At 45.9% G+C, this 22479-nt stretch overlaps 1 protein-coding gene across 1 annotated transcript in view; it reads left to right on the forward strand.

Moving 5' to 3' along the window:
* The window catches only part of LOC115172913 (MAM domain-containing glycosylphosphatidylinositol anchor protein 2), a 207437-nt gene that overhangs the window by 88626 nt on the left and 96332 nt on the right, over positions 1–22479 (forward strand). The window contains exons 5-6 of the mRNA XM_029730776.1: positions 5195–5327; positions 12617–12886. Coding sequence (XP_029586636.1) covers positions 5195–5327; positions 12617–12886 — 403 coding nt within the window. The remainder of the gene's footprint in view (positions 1–5194; positions 5328–12616; positions 12887–22479) is intronic.

Raw genomic sequence — 22479 nt, forward strand, 5'->3', positions numbered from 1 at the left:
GATGGCTGCACAGTACTGTCTTTTATCGATGGCGGTTATGATATTGTTTAATACCTTGAGCGTGGCTGAGGTGCACCCATGACCAGCTTGGAAACCGGATTGCACAGCGGAAAAGGTACAGTGAGATTCGAAATGGTCAGTGATCTGTTTATTAACTTGGCTTTCGAAGACTTTAGGAAGGCAGGGCAGGATGGATATAGGTCTGTAACAGTTTGGGTCTAGAGTGTCACCCCCTTTGAAGAGGGGGATGACCGCGGCAGCTTTCCAATCTTTAGGGATCTCGAACGATACGAAAGAGAGGTTGAACAGACTGTTAATAGGGGTTGCAACAATGGCGGCGGATAATTTTAGAAAGAGAGGGTCCAGATTGTCTAGCTCAGCTGATTTGTACGGTTCCAGGTTTTGCAGCTCTTTCAGAACATCTGCTATCTGGATTTGGGTGAAGGAGAAGATGGGGAGGCTTGGGCAAGTAGCTGCGGTGGGGTGCGGAGCTGTTGGCCAGGTTTGGGGTAGCCAGGAGGAAAGCATTGCCAGCCGTAGAGAAATGCTTATTGAAATTCTCGATTATCGTGGATTTATCGGTGGTGTTAGTGTTTCCTAGCCTCAGTGTAGTGGGCAGCTGGGAGGAGGTGCTCTTATTCTCCATGGACTTTACAGTGTCCCAAAACGTTTTGGAGTTAGAGCTGCAGAATGCCTATTTCTGTTTGAAAATCTAGCCTTTGCTTTCCTGACTGACTGCGTGAATTGGTTCCTGACTTCCCTGAAAAGTTGAATGTCGCGGGGACTATACGATGCTAGTGCAGTCCTCCACAGGATGTTTTTGTGCTGGTCGAGGGCAGTCAGGTCTGGAGTGAACCAAGGGCTATATATGTTCTTAGTTCTACATTTTTTGAAAGGGACATGCTTATTTAAGATGGTGAGGAAAGCACTCTTAAAGAACGACCAGGAATCCTCTACTGACGGGATGAGGTCAATATCCTTCCAGGATACCCGGGCCAGGTCGATTAGAAAGGCCTGCTTGCAGAAGTGTTTTAGGGAGCATTTGAAAATAATGGAGAGCCGCACACTCTAAGAGCTCAGATGCAAAAAAAATGTATATCAAACGTTTTGACAGGCAAACTGTCTTCATCAGGGTATAATCACAAACACTGCAGGGTGACTCGTTTATATAGTGTCGAAAGACATACACAGGTGTGTATGTCATTGGAACACAGGAGTGATGGTTGCTGATAATGGGCCTCTGTACGCCTATGTAGATATTCCATAAAAAATCAGCCGTTTCCAGCTACAATAGTCATTTACAACATTAACAATGTCTACACTGTATTTCTGATAAATGTTATGTTATTTTAATTTGCTTTTCTTTCAAAATCAAGGACATTTATAAGTGACCCCTAACTTTTGAACGATAGAGTATACTTTATATTTGAGATTATTCAAAGTAGCCACCCGTTGCCTTGATGTGCAAAGCTGTCATCAAGACATAGAAAAACCCTTCAATGAGTAGGTGTGTCAAAACCTTTGACTGGTACTGTAGGTGTGAAATTTGTTTGGATTTAGAATGGACCTTTATCATGCACCTGTCATCTATGCACTTAAATAGCGAATGGAGGGCACTTTTCCTGTGGTTCATTTTCATGCCAGCCAGGTAGGCTGTGCTCCTGTTGTAAAGATAAACAATGTGCGTAATATTAGGAAAGTTGAGAAATAAATATGGTAAGCTGATGGGTTCCTCCTTTTTTTAGTAGAGGCCATCACTCTGTTTTCTCGCACAATTGCATAGACTATAGAAATGTTGTGTAACATGAGCTCATGGGCTCTCATGAAGTGTTTGATTAGATTTTCGATTAGATTTGCATAGATGTCAGAGTGATTAGAGGGACAATAGAGTGCTGAGTACCAGGTAGTTAGACAGTTTGGTAGGCTACTCATGACCATGAGCAATATCACAGCTTGGAGAAGCCTAATTACCGTGACCAAACAGTCATGTGGAATTTGACTGCCTATGTGACTCGTGACCGCCTTTGGGACGGTAATACGGTCACCGTAACAGCCCTATGTCCAACAGACCTATTGGAATCAGGCCCTCAGGAGGACTTTTCTGGCCTTCAGGTAATTTGAGTTTGAGACCCCTGAGCTAGATCAAATAACCCATCCCTCTGATCAGCGTTTTAGCTATTAAGGAAGTCCTAAGTCATTACTTTTCATGCATATTTTTAGATCAGACTGAGTGTGTTTACCTCCTTCACAGCATGTGGAACGTCTCCCATTGGAACACTTGAATCCCAAATGGGATGATGTTTCGTGAGGGCAATTTCTGTGAAGGGTTGAAAAATGGCATCCGTCTTTTCAAAACATGTAATCTAAGCTCTGCTCTTTTTGCAAAGTAATCTCCATTGACAGGAGAGATAAGAGCATTTTGACAATGAGTCGTATGTCTGACATAGTCACAAAGACTGGTATCGAAAGCAGACGAACTATGACAGAGAAGGGAACAGCTTGGGCTTGCGGTAGTATGAAACTCCCACATTTCAGATGTGCTTGTAATGAGCAGAGGGAGACGCCACTTCAGGGGCTTAAAGTATGTTTTTACTCACTCACTCACACACAGACACACACAGACACAGAGACATTAGGACCTAGATTTTCAGGTAGACTTCACAATGTGTGCCATCCTCAGCCAAGTAATGCCCTCATGAGTTTTAAGGAGATTCTCCTGTACTTTTGTATACTTTTTAGCCAGTTCTGAAAGTAACGCCCACGATGTGCAGAAATGTGCAGATTTGTGCGCCACATCATTGCACTCTCTCGCTCTACTATGTGTGTGTGCTTCTTGCTTGAAGCTCATTGGCTGATACTCAAATTGCTAGGGTGCTGGCCGACGTGGGGCAAATGTAGGGGAAATGACGCCACACAGTTTCCAAAAAAGTTGCTTTCAAACAAGAGATTTTGTGGATAACTGAGGTAAGACAGTACACATCTAGCCCAAAAGTGGGAGGTTTAACCCCTTGCACTCGTAGGAGTTGGCCTATAACACTCGTGGGAATTGGCCTATATGGGATAGGGCTAAATGAAAATGTTTCTTACAGAAGAAATATATAAAAAGCATATGCAAAACCATGGTAGCAATTGAAAGGGAACAATTTGGAGATGATGGGACAATTATTAGAGTACAGAACAGTTTACCTGACACAAGACTGAATCCAAACATTACACTGTTGATTTTATTTGAGTTTTAGATTTACTGAACTTTTCAACTCATTTTTTGATAACGAAATCTTAAATCCTAAAATACTCTGGATACATTCTGTAACATGATAAGAAATATTCCTGGGGGCCTCCCAAGTGGCACAGTGGTCTAAGGTACTGCATCGCAGTGCTTGAGGTGTCACTACAGACCCGAGTTCGATCCCAGGCTATGTCACAACTGGCCATGACTGGGAGTCCCATAGGCCGACGCACAATTGGCCCAGTGTCGTCTGGGTTAGGGGAGGGTTTGGGCGGGGGGTTCATTGCATTCTAGCGACTCCTTGTGGCGGGCCGGGTGCCTGCAGGCTGACATGGGTCGTCAGTTGAACGGTGTTTCCTCCGACACATTGGTGCAGCTGGCTTCTGGGTTAAGCGGGTGAGTGTTAAGGAGCGCGGTTTGGCACGTCAATGTTTCGGAGGACGCATGACTTGACCTTCGCCTCTACTGAGCCCGTTGGGGAGTTTCAGCAATGAGACAAGATAGTAATTCAAATTGGGAGAAGGAAGTGGGTAAAATATCAACAACAACAAAAATATTCCTGGAAAATGTGGGTTAGGTGCGACATAAAACCAAAAAAATACACAGGTTTGAGTTAGAGAACTAACTGGTGTCTCCAATGCACTGTAATTTCAATGCACTTTTATGACTCAAAGAAAAGTCTTCAACTACATATCAGGTGCTTTTCTGATCTCTCCTAGCTGTGCCATTGAGGAACTAGAGCTAACACACTTGTAGTTGTTTTGTTTGGAACACAACCCTGCATCCCTGCCATCACACAATTACTATTGTTGTTTACTGAATCCAAAAATGTTCCATTATAAATCACAATCTGGGTCAGGTGGGCATAATTTGCACGCCTGTTCTATTGCCAAAACGATCAACTAAGTTATAAAATATGATATTGCAGTGTTAGGCTTTTACAGTGCAATTCAGGGAAACTGATAATAATTTTGGTGCGCAGAGTTCGGTTATGAGTGCATTCAGGTACGTGTGCCCCAGCAAATTTTCTCCACAATGGACAAACAAGCTCGTTCTGTTCAGAACAACCTAGGGTATGACTCCATGTCATCTTGGAACTGTACATCAAACATAGTGATCATAAATGTTGACACTGTATATGAGAAGTTTTATGATATGTAAATGTGATGTGCACATTTGGACTCCCGGGTGTTTGGCTGACTTGTATGACATCAAAGTGGTATTTATTATAATACTCAATGTCTAATTTTCAAAATACATAGAGTCATCTTAATGTACAACATTTCCCTCACTCAGACAGCAAGACATTTGCGAAAGTTGCCTAATTAGCGGGAGGGAACGGCTCAGACCGTCTGTCAGTCAAAACCCGTACAGCGCCAGAGCTCTGACGTTATGTATAGCATGTTGGTGTACAGCCACCGCGTTCCATTATAGGCGTTTATCAGTGCCCAAATATGCCATTTTCAACCCGTATATGGGTACGAGTGTAAAGGGTTAAAAAATACTTACTAGTCGCCCAAGTACTGGAGCATGCCTTTAATTAAGAACATAAGTAACATAAGTAGCATATTGGAAGTATGTTGCCAGTGCCACAAAGATGGAGGTATACACGAGATCAGACAAAACAGCTGTTGTTGGTAAAATCATTTATGTGGGTATTAATAGCACATGTAGGCATCTTAACATTTGTTCCAAGCGCACCGTTTCAAGCACATCCAAATAGACAGCTAATGAACTTAATGAATTGGAAAGCTTGGTATAAAGATAATACTCCTCGTTTGAAGACGGGGAATGAGCTCATTGTTGAAACGCTGCCAAGGAAGCTCTTTGATGTGTGTGAGATGAAGAGACGAGGTCAATACCACTGCTGTCTTACCCTTTTGTAAGACACATTAAGAGCGAGAGGCCTGAGCAAGGCGGTGCAGCACAAGGCGGTGCAACACTGTGTTTCTTTCCGAGTTGCAGGGGGAGACCAAGATTCTAAAGCTGAAGAACCTTCGACCTCAGGATTACGCCAACTACAGCTGCATCGCCTCGGTCCGGAATGTGTGTGGTATCGCCAACAAGAATGTCCTCTTCAAACTCTCCAACAAAACAGGTAAAGCTTTGGGGCGGCTGAGAACCCTGCTTCGTATTGTTTAGCACTCAAACTTCAAGGATCCACAGATTCCGCTATGAATAGCGATAAGCACCCGTTGTCTCTCTTAATTATAGTCAATTCATCTCGGCTTTGTCCACAACCTCTCCATTACAGCAGGTAAATCTGTAGCAAGGAGACAGGTGTCTCAATTTACAACCAAATTAAGTGACTGTAATTTAAAAAGGACTGCAGGTACTTGACACTAGAAACACAATTTGTGACTTTTAAGAGGTTTAGGGCCACTTGATTAGGCCCCATCCTTCCTTACCTTCTCCTGAGGTGGGAAGATTTAGCTGAGATTTAGATTTGGTTGCGTAGTAGCAGTTGTCCTTTCCATTGGCCAGATGGCTCTACATTAACCCCTGATTGCTCTCCAAGTTCCCCTAGGGGACACCTCTATTCATGTTCCGGGGTTATACAGCGCATTTGGAAAGTATTCAGACCCCTTGACTTTGTCCACATTTTGTTACGTTACAGCTTTATTCTAAAATGTATTAAATTGTTTTTTCCCCCTCATCAGTCTACACACAATACCCCATAATGACAAAGCAAAAACCAGTTTTGAGACATTTTTGCAAATTATCACATTTACATAAGTATTCAGACCCTTTACTCAGTACTTTGTTGAAGCACCTTTGGCAGTGATTACAGCCTTGAGTATTCTTGGGTATGACGCTACAACCTTGGCACCCCTGTATTTGTGGTTTCTCCCATTCTTCTCTTCAGATCCTCTCAAGCTCTGTCAGGTTGGATGGGGAGCGTCGCTGCAAAGCTCCAGAGATGTTTGATTGGGTTTAAGTCCGGGCTCTGGCTGGGCCACTCAAGGACATTCAGAGACTTGTCCTGAAGCCACTCCTGCTTTGTCTTGGCTGTGAGCTTAGGGTCATTGTCCTGTTGGAAGATGAACTTCATGCGGGCTGTCATGTGCCTTGGCCACTCTACCATAAAGGCCTGATTGGTGGAGTGCTGCAGAGATTGTTGTCTTCCTGGAAGGTTCTCCCATCTCCACAGAGGAACTCTGGAGCTCTGTCAGAGTGACCATCAGGTTCTTAGTCACCTCCCTGACCAAGGCCCTTCTCCCCCGATTGCTCAGTTTGGACGGGCGGCCAGCTCTATCACATCAAATCAAAGTTTATTTGTCACGTGCGTCGAATACAACAGGTGTGGACTTTACAGTGAAATTCTTACTTACAAGCCCTAACCAACAGTGCAATTTTTAAGTAAAAAATAGGTATTAGGTAAACAATAGATAAGTACAGAAATAAAAAAAGCAAACAGTAAAATAACAGTAGCGAGGCTATATACAGGGGGTACCGGTACAGAGTCAATGTGGAGGCTATATACCAGGGGGTACCGGTACAGAGTCAATGTGGAGGCTATATACAGGGGGTCCCAGTACAGAGTCAATGTGGAGGCTATATACAGGGGGTACCGGTACAGAGTCAATGTGCAGGCTATATACAGGGGGTACCGGTACAGAGTCAATGTGGAGGCTATATACAGGGGGTACCGGTACAGAGTCAATGTGGAGGCTATATACAGGGGGTACCGGTACAGAGTCAATGTGCAGGCTATATACAGGGGGTACCGGTACAGAGTCAATGTGGAGGCTATATACAGGGGGTACCGGTACAGAGTCAATGTGGAGGCTATATACAGGGTATTACGGTACAGAGTCAATGTGGAGACTATATACAGGGGGTCCCGGTACAGAGTCAATGTGGAGGCTATATACAGGGGGTACCGGTACAGAGTCAATGTGGAGGCTATATACAGGGGGTCCCAGTACAGAGTCAATGTGGAGGCTATATACAGGGGGTACCGGTACAGAGTCAATGTGCAGGCTATATACAGGGGGTACCGGTACAGAGTCAATGTGGAGGCTATATACAGGGGGTACCGGTACAGAGTCAATGTGGAGACTATATACAGGGGGGGTACCGGTACAGAGTCAATGTGGAGGCTATATACAGGGGGTACCGGTACAGAGTCAATGTGGAGGCTACATACAGGGGGTACCGTTACAGAGTCAATGTGGAGACTATATACAGGGGGGTACCGGTACAGAGTCAATGTGGAGACTATATACAGGGGGTACCGGTACAGAGTCAATGTGGAGGCTATATACAGGGGGTACCGGTACAGAGTCAATGTGGAGGCTATATACAGGGGTTACTGTTACCGAGTCAATGTGGAGACTATATACAGGGGGTACCGGTACAGAGTCAATGTGGAGACTATATACAGGGGGTACCGGTACAGAGTCAATGTGGAGACTATATACAGGGGGTACCGGTACAGAGTCAATGTGGAGGCTATATACAGGGGGTACCGGTACAGAGTCAATGTGGATACTATATACAGGGGGTACCGGTACAGAGTCAATGTGGAGACTATATACAGGGGGTACCGGTACAGAGTCAATGTGGAGGCTATATACAGGGGGTACCGGTACAGAGTCAATGTGGAGACTATATACAGGGGGTACCGGTACAGAGTCAATGTGGAGGCTATATACAGGGGGTACCGGTACAGAGTCAATGTGGAGGCTATATACAGGGGGTACCGGTACAGAGTCAATGTGGAGGCTATATACAGGGGGTACCGGTACAGAATCAATGTGGAGGCTATATACAGGGGGTACCGGTACAGAGTCAATGTGGAGGCTATATACAGGGGGTACCGGTACAGAGTCAATGTGGAGACTATATACAGGGGGTACCGGTACAGAGTCAATGTGGAGACTATATACAGGGGGTACTGTTACCGAGTCAATGTGGAGACTATATACAGGGGGTACCAGTACAGAGTCAATGTGGAGACTATATACAGGGGGTACCGGTACAGAGTCAATGTGGAGACTATATACAGGGGGTACCGGTACAGAGTCAATGTGGAGACTATATACAGGGGGTACCGGTACAGAGTCAATGTGGAGGCTATATACAGGGGGTACCGGTACAGAGTCAATGTGGAGGCTATATACAGGGGGTACCGGTACAGAGTCAATGTGGAGGCTATATACAGGGGGTACCGGTACAGAGTCAATGTGGAGGCTATATACAGGGGGTACCGGTACAGAGTCAATGTGGAGGCTACATACAGGGGGTACCGGTACAGAGTCAATGTGGAGGCTACATACAGGGGGTACCGGTACAGAGTCAATGTGGAGGCTATATACAGGGGTTACCGGTACAGCCAAATCTTTTCAGTCTCCCGAGGGGGAATAGGTTTTTTCGTGCCCTCTTAATGACTGTCTTGGTGTGTTTGGACCATTCTAGTTTGTTGGTGATGTGGACACCAAGGAACTTGAAGCTCTCAACCTGCTCCACTGCAGCCTCGTCGAAGAGAATGGGGGCCTGTTCCTTTAGTCCAACATCAGCTCCTTTGTCTTGATCACGTTGAGGGAGAGGTTGTTATTCTGTCTCGTCGTTGTCGGTGATCACTTAATGATGTGTCGTCTGCAAACTTAATGATGGTGTTGGAGTCGTGCCTGGCCATGCAGTTGTGGGTGAACAGGGAGTACAGGAGGGGACTGAGCACGCACCCCTGATGGGCTCCAGTGTTGAGGATCAGCGTGGCAGATGTGTTGCTACCTACCCTCACCACCTGGGGGCGGCCCGTCAGGAAGTCCAGGATCCAGTTGCAGAGGGAGGTGTTTAGTCCCAGGATCCTTAGCTTAGTGATGAGCTTTGAGGGCACCATTGTGTTGAACGCTGAGCTGTTGTCAATGAATAGCATTCTCACCTAGGTGTTCCTTTTGTCCTGGCGGGAAAGGGCAGTGTGGAGTGCAATAGAGATTGCATCATCTGTGAATCGGTATGCAAATTGGAGTGGGTCTAGGGTTTCTGGGATAATGGTGTTGATGTGAGCCATGACCAGCCTTTCATAGCACTTCATGGCTACGGATGTGAGTGCTACGGGTAGGTAGTCATTTAGGCAGGTTACCTTAGTGTTCTTGGGCACAAGGACTATGGTGGTCTGCTTGAAACATGTTGGTATTACAGACTCAATCAGGGACATGTTGAAAATGTCAGTGAAGACACCTGCCAGTTTGTCAGCACATGCCCGGAGCTCACGTCCTGGTAATCTGTCTGGCCCAGCGCCCTTGTGAATGTTGACCTGTTTAAAGTCGTCCAGAATAGCCGTCCGGAGCAGCTGATGCTCTCATGCATGCCTCGGTGTTGCTTACCTCGAAGCGAGCATAGAAGTGATTTAGGTCATCTGGTAGGCTTGTGTCACTGGGTAGCTCGCAGCTGTGCTTCCCTTTGTAGTCTAGTAGTTTGCAGGTTCTGCCATATCCGACGAGCGTCAGAGCCGGTGTAGTACGGTTCAATCTTAGTCCCGTGTTGGCGCTTTGCCTGTTTGATGGTTCGTCAGAGAGAGTCCCGCACCTTGAAAGCGGCAGCTCTACCCTTTAGCTCAGTGCGAATGTTGCCTGTAATCCATAGCTTCTTTTTGGGGTATCCTCTAGGAAGAGTCTTGGTGGTTACAAACTTCTTCCATTTAAGAATAATGGAGGCCACTGTGTTCTTGGGGTCTGTCAATGCAGCAGACATTTTTTGGTACCCTTCCTCAGATCTGTGCCTCGATATAATCCTGTCTCGGAGCTCTACTGACAATTCCTTCGACCTCATGGCTTGGTTTTTGCTCTGACATGCACTGTCAACTGTGGGACCTTATATAGACAGGTGTGTGCCTTTCCAAATTATGTTGAATCAATTTAATTTACCACAGGTGGACCCCAGTCAAGGATGATCAATGAAAACAGGATGCACCTGAGCTCAATTTCAAATCTCATAGCAAAGGGTCTGAATACTTATGTAAATAAGGTATTTCTGTTTATTTTATTTTTAATAACTTTTGCAAAAATGTCTAAAAACCTGTTTTCGCTTTGTCATTATGGGGTATTGTCTGTATATTGATGAGGGGAAAAAAATATTTATACATTTTAGAATAAGGCTCTTATGCAACGAAGTGTGAAAATTCAAGGGGTCTGAATTCTTTCAGAATGCACTGTATATTCCATATTCCTAAGTAAATACCCCGTGGGCCCCTAGCGCTGCTCTGTGGCTCCCTCGACGCCTGTTGTTGTTCCCCAATGATAACCTTTGGCCCTTCTGCGATCTGCATTTTTCTCTGTGATGCTTCAGCCACACATAAGACCAATAATGATAAAGGTCCTAATACACCGCCCTGCAGGTTTCCTGCTCTGGCCCTTTACCCCGCTAACCACATTGATTGAACTTACAGTGTACGTCAGCAGGCTAGCTTATGCCATGCTTTTATAGACATGTATCCCACTACTAGGAATGGAGAAGCCATGTGCCTATGGATATCTCAGCCTGCACATTTGGTTTCTTGGAAGTTGTGGGAATGTACATTTTTGGTTTTCCATTAGTTCTGGGAATGAAGCCATACGTTTCCTGACCGGTAAAACTGAACGTTTTTTAAACATTCTGACAATGTAACAGAAAAGGTTCTGAGAACGTTTTACTATGGTTCCCTGAAAGTTTTCCTATGAGGTTTTATTTACATTCTGAGAACGGAAATTCTGAGAACATTCTGTAAATGTTGTGAATGTTTTAAATGAAATGGAAAGGTTCTTTGGAGATTTTTGAAATACTTCCTTAAAAATGTTCACTGAATGTTTCAATAAGACTTTTAATAACACTGCTAGCTTAGTTTAACTCTTTTGAACTCCAAGCATTAATGGGACACATGGAAATATATTTTATTGTGCCACAGTGTCAGTGAGATTTAAACATATGATCTTCTGTTCTCTATCCATGGAATTAGTCCACTGGGCCACAAGGATGGAGCTAGCAATCCTTTTTCTTAACTCATGCAAAGCTGTTCATTGTAGTTTATTCAAACAGACCTCATTTTAAAGGTAACAAGCACTCATTAAATCAAGTGAACACACCTGAACACACTTAACAGGATGTAGGATAGAGAGTTTTGTTGACGCTGAGAATGGAATGAACATTCTTAGAACATTCTCTGAATATTACTAAAGTTTTCTAAAATTCCAACAGAAGGAAGTTCTCTGAATGTTCTGAGAACATTACTTTAAATAGAGGAAACCTGTAGGAAACGTTATGCTGAAGTACTGAAATTCCCACAAAAGAACAATGTTTCTTAAGGTTCTCTGAACATTCTCTGAACATGAGGAAACCTGTATGATACGTTATGCGGAAGTACTGAAATTCCCACGGAACAATTTCCAAAGCCAAGCAACTATCCTGCACCATTCCCAGACCCCTGTGGGAAGGTTATATGCAAAATAACCACAAGACAGCCATGCTCACACCATGCTCTAAGAAACATATGGTTCTCAGAACATTATGTGTTAGCTGGGTTATGAGCTTACACCCTAATACCAACTATATAGCTACACTATAGAACCAAATGTTAGCTAGGATATTGGTTTTCAGGAAACAGAAAAGTCATATGATTGACTTTCTATCAGATTGGACGTTGTGACAAAGGTACCATTTCAGAGCATCATTAAGAGGTAAATACTACTCACTTTACAGCAATTACAGTACCTATTGACTTGTTTGTTGACTATTGACACATTTCTCAGGGACAGAGGTACGTAACATACAGTAAATGGTATTGTAATGTGGGATGTGACAAATAACGAGGAACAATTGTTCCGCTGATTTATCGTCCCTGATTATTTGTACAGATTTCACAGTTGTGCGCATTTGAATTTCGAAGGGGAGGGGACATTTGGCCCATAGAGAGACCCACAAAGAGAGAGAGGGTGGAGCTACCTCCCTGCTTCCGCCACTAATTCTAGTTTCACTTTTCATACCTCTCATCTAAAGAACCTAATTGAGTAGCTGGTGGGTGATTTTAATTCAGTTTTTTCCCGAGATCACTTATTGACATTGACAAAAAAAACTGGTACAAATACACCTTATGGAACAGCAAGGACCGTGAAGAGACACACATACAGGTACAGACACACGCGTACGCACACAAGCTCTAGCACACGCACTCTACACACACGTACATTATAATATTGTTTTATGGTGGTATTATATATTTTGTATTGTAGATATGTAGTGGTGTAATAGTGTTATATGATGTAATGTTTTATCTTTTGTTTTATATCTAATGTAAGTGCCTTAATGTGTTTGGACCCCAGGAAGAGTAGCTGCTGCCTTGGCAACAGCTAATGAGGATCCCTAATAAATACAAATATAATGCATTCTATTTTAATCTTGTGTTTTCAGCATCCCCCACCATTAAGCTGCTGGTGGAGGACCCCATCGTGGTGAACCCCGGGCAGACCGTGACCCTGGTGTGTGTGACCTCCGGGGGGGATCCCACACCCACACTCACCTGGGTGCACAGCACGGACGAGCTGCCCAAGAAGAGCGTCCTTAACGGAGGGACCCTCACGTTGCCCGCCATCTCCATAGAAGAAGCAGGCGTTTACAGCTGTGTAGCCAGCAACAACGTGGGCAACCCGGCTAAGAAGTCTACCACCATTGTGGTCCGAGGTAAGGCCCTGGAGGTGTAGGGTAATAGGTTGATCTCAGATAAGCCCTCAATTATTGCCATTTATACCGGACAAGCTCCCAAAATATTACCAAAATATTCCTTAGGTAGCCCAAGGAAAATCCTGGCTAGGATGATCCAAGGGCCAAACTTTCACATCAATCACACAATGAGGTCAATGGAAGATTTGCACAAACACTGAAGTTACATTCACACATATCTCAAGTTAGAATTCAGGTCTTAATAAATTACCCAAGGTAGTATCCATTCTAAAAGGTCATATCAGATATGTATTGTTTAATTGAATGTGTGAAGAATGCTTGTAAACTGGTGTATTCAGACTAAATATCACCAGTGTGTGTTTGATTCCCCACTAATAGCCTTGCCGCAGGGCTGTGTGTGTAATCAGTGAAGGACTATCTGGTACAGGGATATAACGACCCTCGACCCTCGGGGGACAATGAGGAAAATGAAAGAAAAGAAACACAGGCTTACTGTTTGGTGTTCCCTGTAGTGTTCCCTGTGTGGTCCCTGTAGTGTTCCCTGTAGTGCTCCCTGTAGTGTTCCCTGTGTGGTCCCTGTAGTGCTCCCTGTAGTGTTCCCTGTAGTGTTCCCTGTAGTGCTCCCTGTAGTGCTCCCAGTAGTGCTCCCTGTAGTGTTCCCTGTAGTGTTCCCTGTAGTGTTCCCTGTAGTGTTCCCTGTAGTGTTCCCTGTAGTGCTCCCAGTAGTGCTCCCAGTAGTGCTCCCAGTAGTGCTCCCTCTAGTGCTCCCAGTAGTGCTCCCTGTAGTGCTCCCAGTAGTGCTCCCACTAGTGTTCCCTGTAGTGCTCCCTGTATTGCTCCCTGTAGTGCTCCCTGTAGTGCTCCCAGTAGTGCTCCCACTAGTGTTCCCTGTATTGCTCCCTGTAGTGCTCCCAGTAGTGCTCCCTGTAGTGCTCCCTGTAGTGCTCCCAGTAGTGCTCCCTGTAGTGCTCCCAGTAGTGCTCCCTGTAGTGTTCCCAGTAGTGTTCCCAGTAGTGCTCCCTGTAGTGCTCCCTGTAGTGCTCCCTGTAGTGCTCCCAGTAGTGCTCCCAGTAGTGATCCCTGTAGTGTTCCCTGTAGTGCTCCCTGTAGTGCTCCCTGTAGTGCTCCCTGTAGTGCTCCCAGTAGTGCTCCCAGTAGTGATCCCTGTAGTGTTCCCTGTAGTGCTCCCTGTAGTGCTCCCTGTAGTGCTCCCTGTAGTGCTCCCAGTAGTGCTCCCTGTATTGCTCCCAGTAGTGCTCCCTGTAGTGCTCCCTGTAGTGCTCCCTGTAGTGCTCCCTGTAGTGCTCCCAGTAGTGCTCCCAGTAGTGCTCCCTGTAGTGCTCCCAGTAGTGCTCCCTGTAGTGCTCCCAGTAGTGCTCCCTGTAGTGTTCCCAGTAGTGTTTCCAGTAGTGTTCCCTGTAGTGTTCCCTGTAGTGCTCCCTGTAGTGCTCCCTGTAGTGCTCCCAGTAGTGATCCCTGTAGTGTTCCCTGTAGTGCTCCCTGTAGTGCTCCCTGTAGTGCTCCCTGTAGTGCTCCCAGTAGTGCTCCCTGTATTGCTCCCAGTAGTGCTCCCTGTAGTGTTCCCTGTAGTGTTCCCTGTAGTGCTCCCTGTAGTGCTCCCAGTAGTGCTCCCACTAGTGTTCCCTGTAGTGCTCCCTGTAGTGCTCCCAGAAATGTTCCCTGTAGTGATCTTCTTTGCGAGGAAAAGGAAAAGACAACGTGTCGACCAGCACGCTCTTCTATTGATTCCTATGTAATGATGTGTTGGACCCAGGCTCCTGTAATATACTCTTGGATGTTTGTGATGCTACTTTACCTCCTCAAATGGACTAGAAAGACTTATTCGACAGAGAAGAGCAAACCATGTACTTTATAACCCACCCACCCCTTTCTCTTGCGTCGGACAAGCACCCACTCAGACTCCATCTAGAAGAAGCTGTGAGTCCTGTTCTAATGGGGCTGGACCATATGTGATCTATTATGGCTCGCTACATTAATGGTTTACATTAATATGTTTGTACGGTCATTAGTACGATCTGAAGTTCATTTGGCTTCATGCGCCTTAATCATCTTTCTGTCACAAATGTCTGTCATCAAACAACGTTTCTAGACAGCCAGCTAACAGAATTGCGGGTACCTGACCCAAAAAGTAATTTTCATTCCACGTGAGGCTCAGATGAACCTGTAACTTGACGAGGCCACTGCTACTGCAGCTGTAGCATCTTATTTCACAGTCATGCCCTCTCCAAAGCGGATCGTCTGTGTGCAGAAATCTGCTGGCACCTCGGGACGGATATAAGCTGCAGGTTTTGAGAGGGGATCCATTTATGTCTGTGGAGTCAGTGGAGTCAGTCTTGGGCTCTGACAGCACACTAAGTCGGATAACTGAAAGCTCCACATTTGCATTGGGAAGGAAGAGAGAGAGAGAGAGAGAGAGAGAGAGAGTGTGTGTGTCTGTGTGTGTCTGTGTGTGTGTCTGTGTGTGTGTCTGTGTGTGTGTGTGTGTGCGCGCACGTGTGTGTGCAAGGAGTTGTGGTTAGTTAGGGGGAGTCAGATGTTTTACCAAGGCAGGAGATCAGTCTGTTGAGAGAAGGACTAGAGGCAGCTCAGGCCAGGGTGGTAGAAGACCCAGGTCAGGCTGTACTCAGCTAGAGAGACCAGGGTGGTAGAATACCCAGGTCAGGCTGTACTCAGCTAGAGAGACCAGGGTGGTAGAATACCCAGGTCAGGCTGTACTCAGCTAGAGAGACCAGGGTGGTAGAATACCCAGGTCAGGCTGTACTCAGCTAGAGAGTCCAGGGTGGTGGAATACCCAGGTCAGGCTGTACTCAGCTAGAGACCAGGGTGGTGGAATACCCAGGTCAGGCTGTACTCAGCTAGAGACCAGGGTGGTGGAATACCCAGGTCAGGCTTTACTCAGCTAGAGAGACCAGGGTGGTGGAATACCCAGGTCAGGCTGTACTCAGCTAGAGAGACCAGGGTGGTAGAATACCCAGGTCAGGCTGTACTCAGCTAGAGAGACCAGGGTGGTGGAATACCCAGGTCAGGCTGTACTCAGCTAGAGACCAGGGTGGTAGAAGACCCAGGTCAGGCTGTACTCAGCTAGAGAGACCAGGGTGGTAGAAGACCCAGGTCAGGCTGTACTCAGCTAGAGAGACCAGGGTGGTGGAATACCCAGGTCAGGCTGTACTCAGCTAGAGACCAGGGTGGTAGGAGACCCAGGTCAGGCTGTACTCAGCTAGAGACCAGGGTGGTAGAATACCCAGGTCAGGCTGTACTCAGCTAGAGACCAGGGTGGTAGGAGACCCAGGTCAGGCTGTACTCAGCTAGAGACCAGGGTGGTGGAATACCCAGGTCAGGCTGTACTCAGCTAGAGACCAGGGTGGTAGAATTCCCAGGTCAGGGTGGTAGAATACCCAGGTCAGGCTGTACTCCGCTAGCGAGACCAGGGTGGTAGAATACCCAGGTCAGGCTGTACTCAGCTAGAGACCAGGGTGGTAGAAGACCCAGGTCAGGCTGTACTCAGCTAGAGAGACCAGGGTGGTAGAAGACCAAGGTCAGGTTGTACTCAGCTAGAGAGACCAGGGTGGTAGAATACCCAGGTCAGGCTGTACTCAGCTAGAGAGACCAGGGTGGTAGAAGACCCAGGTCAGGCTGTACTCAGCTAGAGACCAGGGTGGTAGAAGACCCAGGTCAGGCTGTACTCAGCTAGAGAGACCAGGGTGGTAGAATACCCAGGTCAGGCTGTACTCAGCTAGAGACCAGGGTGGTAGAAGACCCAGGTCAGGCTGTACTCAGCTAGAGAGACCAGGGTGGTAGAATACCCAGGTCAGGCTGTACTCAGCTAGAGACCAGGGTGGGAGAATACCCAGGTCAGGCTGTACTCAGCTAGAGAGACCAGGGTGGTAGAATACCCAGGTCAGGGTGGTAGAATACCCAGGTCAGGCTGTACTCTGCTAGAGAGACCAGGGTGGTAGAATACCCAGGTCAGGCTGTACTCAGCTAGAGACCAGGGTGGTAGAATACCCAGGTCAGGCTGTACTCAGCTAGCGACCAGGGTGGTAGAAGACCCAGGTCAGGGTGGTAGAATACCCAGGTCAGGCTGTACTCAGCTAGAGAGACCAGGATGGTAGAATACCCAGGTCAGACATTACTCAGCTAGAGACCAGGGTGGTAGAATACCCAGGTCAGGCTGTACTCAGCTAGAGAGACCAGGGTGGTAGAATACCCAGGTCAGGCTGTACTCAGCTAGAGAGACCAGGGTGGTAGAATACCCAGGTCAGGCTGTACTCCGCTAGAGAGACCAGGGTGGTAGAATACCCAGGTCAGGCTGTACTCAGCTAGAGAGACCAGGGTGGTAGAATACCCAGGTCAGGCTGTACTCAGCTAGAGAGACCAGGGTGGTAGAAGACCCAGGTCAGGGTGGTGGAATACCCAGGTCAGGCTGTACTCCGCTAGAGAGACCAGGGTGGTAGAATACCCAGGTCAGGCTGTACTCCGCTAGAGAGACCAGGGTGGTAGAATACCCAGGTCAGGCTGTACTCAGCTAGAGAGACCAGGGTGGTAGAATACCCAGGTCAGGCTGTACTCAGCTAGAGAGACCAGGGTGGTAGAATACCCAGGTCAGGCTGTACTCAGCTAGAGACCAGGGTGGTAGAATACCCAGGTCAGGCTGTACTCAGCTAGAGACCAGGGTGGTAGAAGACCAAGGTCAGGTTGTACTCAGCTAGAGAGACCAGGGTGGTAGAATACCCAGGTCAGGCTGTACTCAGCTAGAGACCAGGGTGGGAGAATACCCAGGTCAGGCTGTACTCAGCTAGAGACCAGGGTGGTAGAATACCCAGGTCAGGCTGTACTCAGCTAGAGACCAGGGTGGTAGAATACCCAGGTCAGGCTGTACTCAGCTAGAGAGACCAGGGTGGTAGAAGACCCAGGTCAGGCTGTACTCAGCTAGAGAGACCAGGGTGGTAGAATACCCAGGTCAGGCTGTACTCAGCTAGAGACCAGGGTGGTAGAAGACCAAGGTCAGGTTGTACTCAGCTAGAGAGACCAGGGTGGTAGAATACCCAGGTCAGGCTGTACTCAGCTAGAGACCAGGGTGGGAGAATACCCAGGTCAGGCTGTACTCAGCTAGAGACCAGGGTGGTAGAATACCCAGGTCAGGCTGTACTCAGCTAGAGACCAGGGTGGTAGAATACCCAGGTCAGGCTGTACTCAGCTAGAGAGACCAGGGTGGTAGAAGACCCAGGTCAGGCTGTACTCAGCTAGAGAGACCAGGGTGGTAGAATACCCAGGTCAGGCTGTACTCAGCTAGAGACCAGGGTGGTAGAATACCCAGGTCAGGCTGTACTCAGCTAGAGAGACCAGGGTGGTAGAATACCCAGGTCAGGCTGTACTCAGCTAGAGAGACCAGGGTGGTAGAAGACCAAGGTCAGGTTGTACTCAGCTAGAGACCAGGGTGGTGGAATACCCAGGTCAGGCTGTACTCAGCTAGAGAGACCAGGGTGGTAGAATACCCAGGTCAGGCTGTACTCAGCTAGAGACCAGGGTGGTGGAATACCCAGGTCAGGGTGTACTCCGCTAGAGAGACCAGGGTGGTAGAATACCCAGGTCAGGCTGTACTCAGCTAGAGACCAGGGTGGTGGAATACCCAGGTCAGACATTACTCAGCTAGAGACCAGGGTGGTAGAATACCCAAAGGGAAAGGCAATACTGACACCACACACTCATAATTGTTTTGTTCCCTACAAAGAAAAAACCCATCCATCCATTCTATTCTAAGTATTGTTTTGGTTCTTTGTGGCAAGATTGTGACTCTTAGTCTTTAAAAACCTCAAGCAATGTTGAATACTGTAGTGGGATGTCTAGTAAGTGTTAAAATATTATCCACTTTGTATTAGTGCTCACCGTACTGTATGATCATTACATCACACAACTGGTGTGCCAGTGTAACCCCATGATATGTCAACATAAGACAGACAGACATAACTCATATTGTTGTTATTCACCAACCAAGGAGATTACAATGTCACCACAGCCGTGTTTTTCTGCGATTTTGTAGACTCCTGTTATAATGGTTGAATAGAAGACAGATGTCTCCCTGATCCTTTATCAGAGTTCTTTTACACTGGTTTCAAGGATGACAAAAATAACAGAGAACTCCTCAGACAATAGCCTTGATACGCTCTGTGCAGCTGCTCTGATGGAAGAGGGGTGGTTCATTCAAACTGCTTCTCCCAGATAAGACATCCAGCCTCCAGTGACAAGGAGAGACGTTTACAAGCTCTGCCACGTTGCCCCGCTGCCACGCACAGATGGCAGAATCTCATTTGTGTGGAGGGGTGAGGCAAGGATGGAGGATAGGCCCAACGGGATAAGTAATATTACAGCTGCAGAGGGGGATTGCACTTCAAGTAATCTCACTGTCCTCCTGCCTGCCACTTTACTCTGGGCCCACTTATGTTGGGCCTCAATGGTCATTTCAGTAGTGACCTGTCATTGTGCGCTGGGAAAACACCAGAAAAGACAAAAAACATCGGACGATTGTATTGTGGGAGAGTTACTGAGGTTAATGGAAGTGTATGATGTTTCATAATAATAGTTACAGAATGTGATTCAGGGGTGCCATTTTGGTTTCCTTGGTATTGGTGAATAGGACTGAGGAGACGAAAGTACTGATACTCAGAAAAAAGAAAGAGAAAATGGATGAATGGACTGATACTCTGAAAAAAAGACAAACGAGGCAGTCACTGAAAGATGCCTGTACTGTGAAAAAGAGACAAACTGTTGAGTGTTTCCGAGAGTGGAAGGTGGATGTTGTAAATCCAGCATCCTGTTTGGAGTAAACTGTCAGGTAATCCCTCAGCCATGATGACAGGTTGATCTGACAACATCATCAATAACTTTAGCTATCGTAATACAACCGGACTGCAAAACGCATCATATATCTTGAGAGGGGCCATTCAGTACTTCGGTGCTATTAAAGGCGTTCAGCAGACGGCGGTGCAGGAGGAAATGTACCTGACTCTGTGGTTTCTAACTTATTTAGCAGTTGAGGGGGCAGGCAGGCAAGCAGAGCCAGACTGGAGGTGAGCTGGGCTTGCTGACCATGCACACTGCCATGGAACTCCCATTTTATTTATTTACACATCATCTCCACTTGGTCTGTTTCTCCATGAGACGTACAGAATAGGCAGTTGAGATCTATTTTGTTTCTTTTTTTGTGTGTGGGGGGGGGGGGGACAGGACAGTCCAGTTATACGGCGTAGCTTCCTTATTATAATGGGAGATGTGGGTTGGCAGCAGCGCTGAGGTTTGCCTCAGCAGAAAAGGGCGCCCGTCAATGGCCTTCTCTGGCTGTCAGTCAGGTGTTATTGACGAGTGGGTTGCTATCGAAGAAACTGTCCTCATTAAAAGCAGGTGGAGGATCAGTCAAAGTGCTCTCTGGTTATGTCATATTTTTGCGGGGTTCAAGTCAATAGTGTTTCTGTACTGTATTTCTCTCACTCTCTCTGGGATCTACTGGAGGTCTTAGGGTTTGGGGGGTTATCAATAAAACGTCACAATGGGGTATTTCCTGGCAAATAGATTGTTATCAATAAAATGTCACAATACGGTGCAGACCGTTTGATATGGCTGCTGGTGGGCAAGAAGACCCCCCCCCAGCTCCGCTAAAACCATTGACAACTAAGTGCTGTTTTGAAGGGATCGTTAAATGAATGTTATAACTATTTGGTTTTAATATCATCACCTCTTGAAGAGCAGAACTACACATTTTCGATTATTCCACATTTAGCTCTATCATCAGAGTTATACAGCATACTTTTCATGATCAGTAAACATCAACTGATCATGTAATTTCAGATACAGTCCGTGAGGATAGCATAGCCATATAGCATGTTAGCTAGCTAAGCTAACAACATGTGTCATTTAGCTTGCTTCATCGGAGGTTAGGCTTTTGGACAAAACCTGACATCGGCACATCCTGGTAAAGTTGTTTGTTGGACTACTAGTTTATCCCTTGAAAGTTAGCTTGTTAACTGGCCATATCGACATGATCTGTTATTAGCTTGTTAACTAGCCATCTAGTTTTTCCACTAGAAGTTAGCTTGTTAACTAGCCATCTAGTTGTTCCACTAGAAGTTAGCTTGTTAACTAGCCATCTAGTTTTTCCACTAGAAGTTAGCTTGTTAACTAGCCATCTAGTTGTTCCACTAGAAGTTAGCTTGTTAACTAGCCATCTAGTTTATCCCCTAGAAGTTAGCTTGTTAACTAGCCATCTAGTTTATCCCCTAGAAGTTAGCTTGTTAACTAGCCATATCGACGGATCTGTAGTTAGCTTGTTAACTAGCCATATTGATCTGATCTGTAGTTAGCTTGTTAACTAGCCATATTGATCTGATCTGTTTTTAGCTTGCTAACTAGCCATATTGACATTATCTGTTATTAGCTTGTTAACTAGCCATATTGACATTATCTGTTATTAGCTTGATAACTAGCCATATTGACATGATCTGTTATTAGCTAGCTAGCCAATTTGATTTGTTCCATCAATCAATGTAGCCTATTCATGTCTGTCAGCAGCAATCGTGATTTAACACTCACAATGCTGTCCAGTTTATACACTGCCCCCCGTTATACACGTGTAAATAATAATTCTATAAATTGTGCCTTCCTGTATTATACTGATGCTAAAATGTTTATTCTATTCTACTGAGCCATTTACTTTATATTCATATTCTTCTCTTTTATTATTTCTTATTGTTGTTGCATTTCGAGAAGAAACCTTCTCACCCCCCAGAAGGAAAATCGAACGCTCTGCACATTATTGTGACGTTTTATTGACGACCTATTGGGTTGTATCAAGGACCAAAAAAAAATGTAAAAACATATTTTATAATAATAAATAAAGATGAAGATGGGCAAAAGAACACAGACACTGGACAGAGGAACTCTGCCTAGAAGGCCAGCATCCCGGAGTCGCCTCTTCACTGTTGACGTTGAGACTGGTGTTTTGCGAGTACTATTTAATGAAGCTGCCAGTTGAGGACTTGTGAGGCGTCTGTTTCTCAAACTAGACTCTAATGTACTTGTCCTCTTGCTCAGTTGTGCCCCGGGGCCTCCCACTCCTCTTTCTATTCTGGTTAGAGCTAGTTTGCGCTGTTCTGTGAAGGGAGTAGTACACAGCATTGTACGAGATCTTCAGTTTCTTGGCCATTTCTCGCATGGAATAGCCTTCATTTCTCAGAGCAAGAATAGGCTGACAAGTTTCAGAAGAAAGTTATTTTTTTCTGGCCATTTTGAGCCTGTAATCGAACCCACAAATGTTGGTGCTCCAGATACTGAACTAGTCTAAAGAAGGCCAGTTTTATTGCTTCTTTAATTAGAACAACAGTTTTCAGCTGTGCTAACATAATTACAAAAGGGTTTTCTAGTGATCAATTAGCCGTTTAAAATGATAAACTTGGATTAGCTAACACAACGTGCCATTGGAACACAGGAGTGTTAATTAACAATGTCAACACTGTATTTCTGATCAATTTGATGTTATTTTAATGGACAAAAAAAGTAGCTTTTCTTTCAAAAACAAGGAC

This window comes from Salmo trutta, chromosome 33 (genome assembly GCF_901001165.1).
Source record: "Salmo trutta chromosome 33, fSalTru1.1, whole genome shotgun sequence".
In the NCBI taxonomy this organism is placed as follows: domain Eukaryota; kingdom Metazoa; phylum Chordata; class Actinopteri; order Salmoniformes; family Salmonidae; genus Salmo; species Salmo trutta.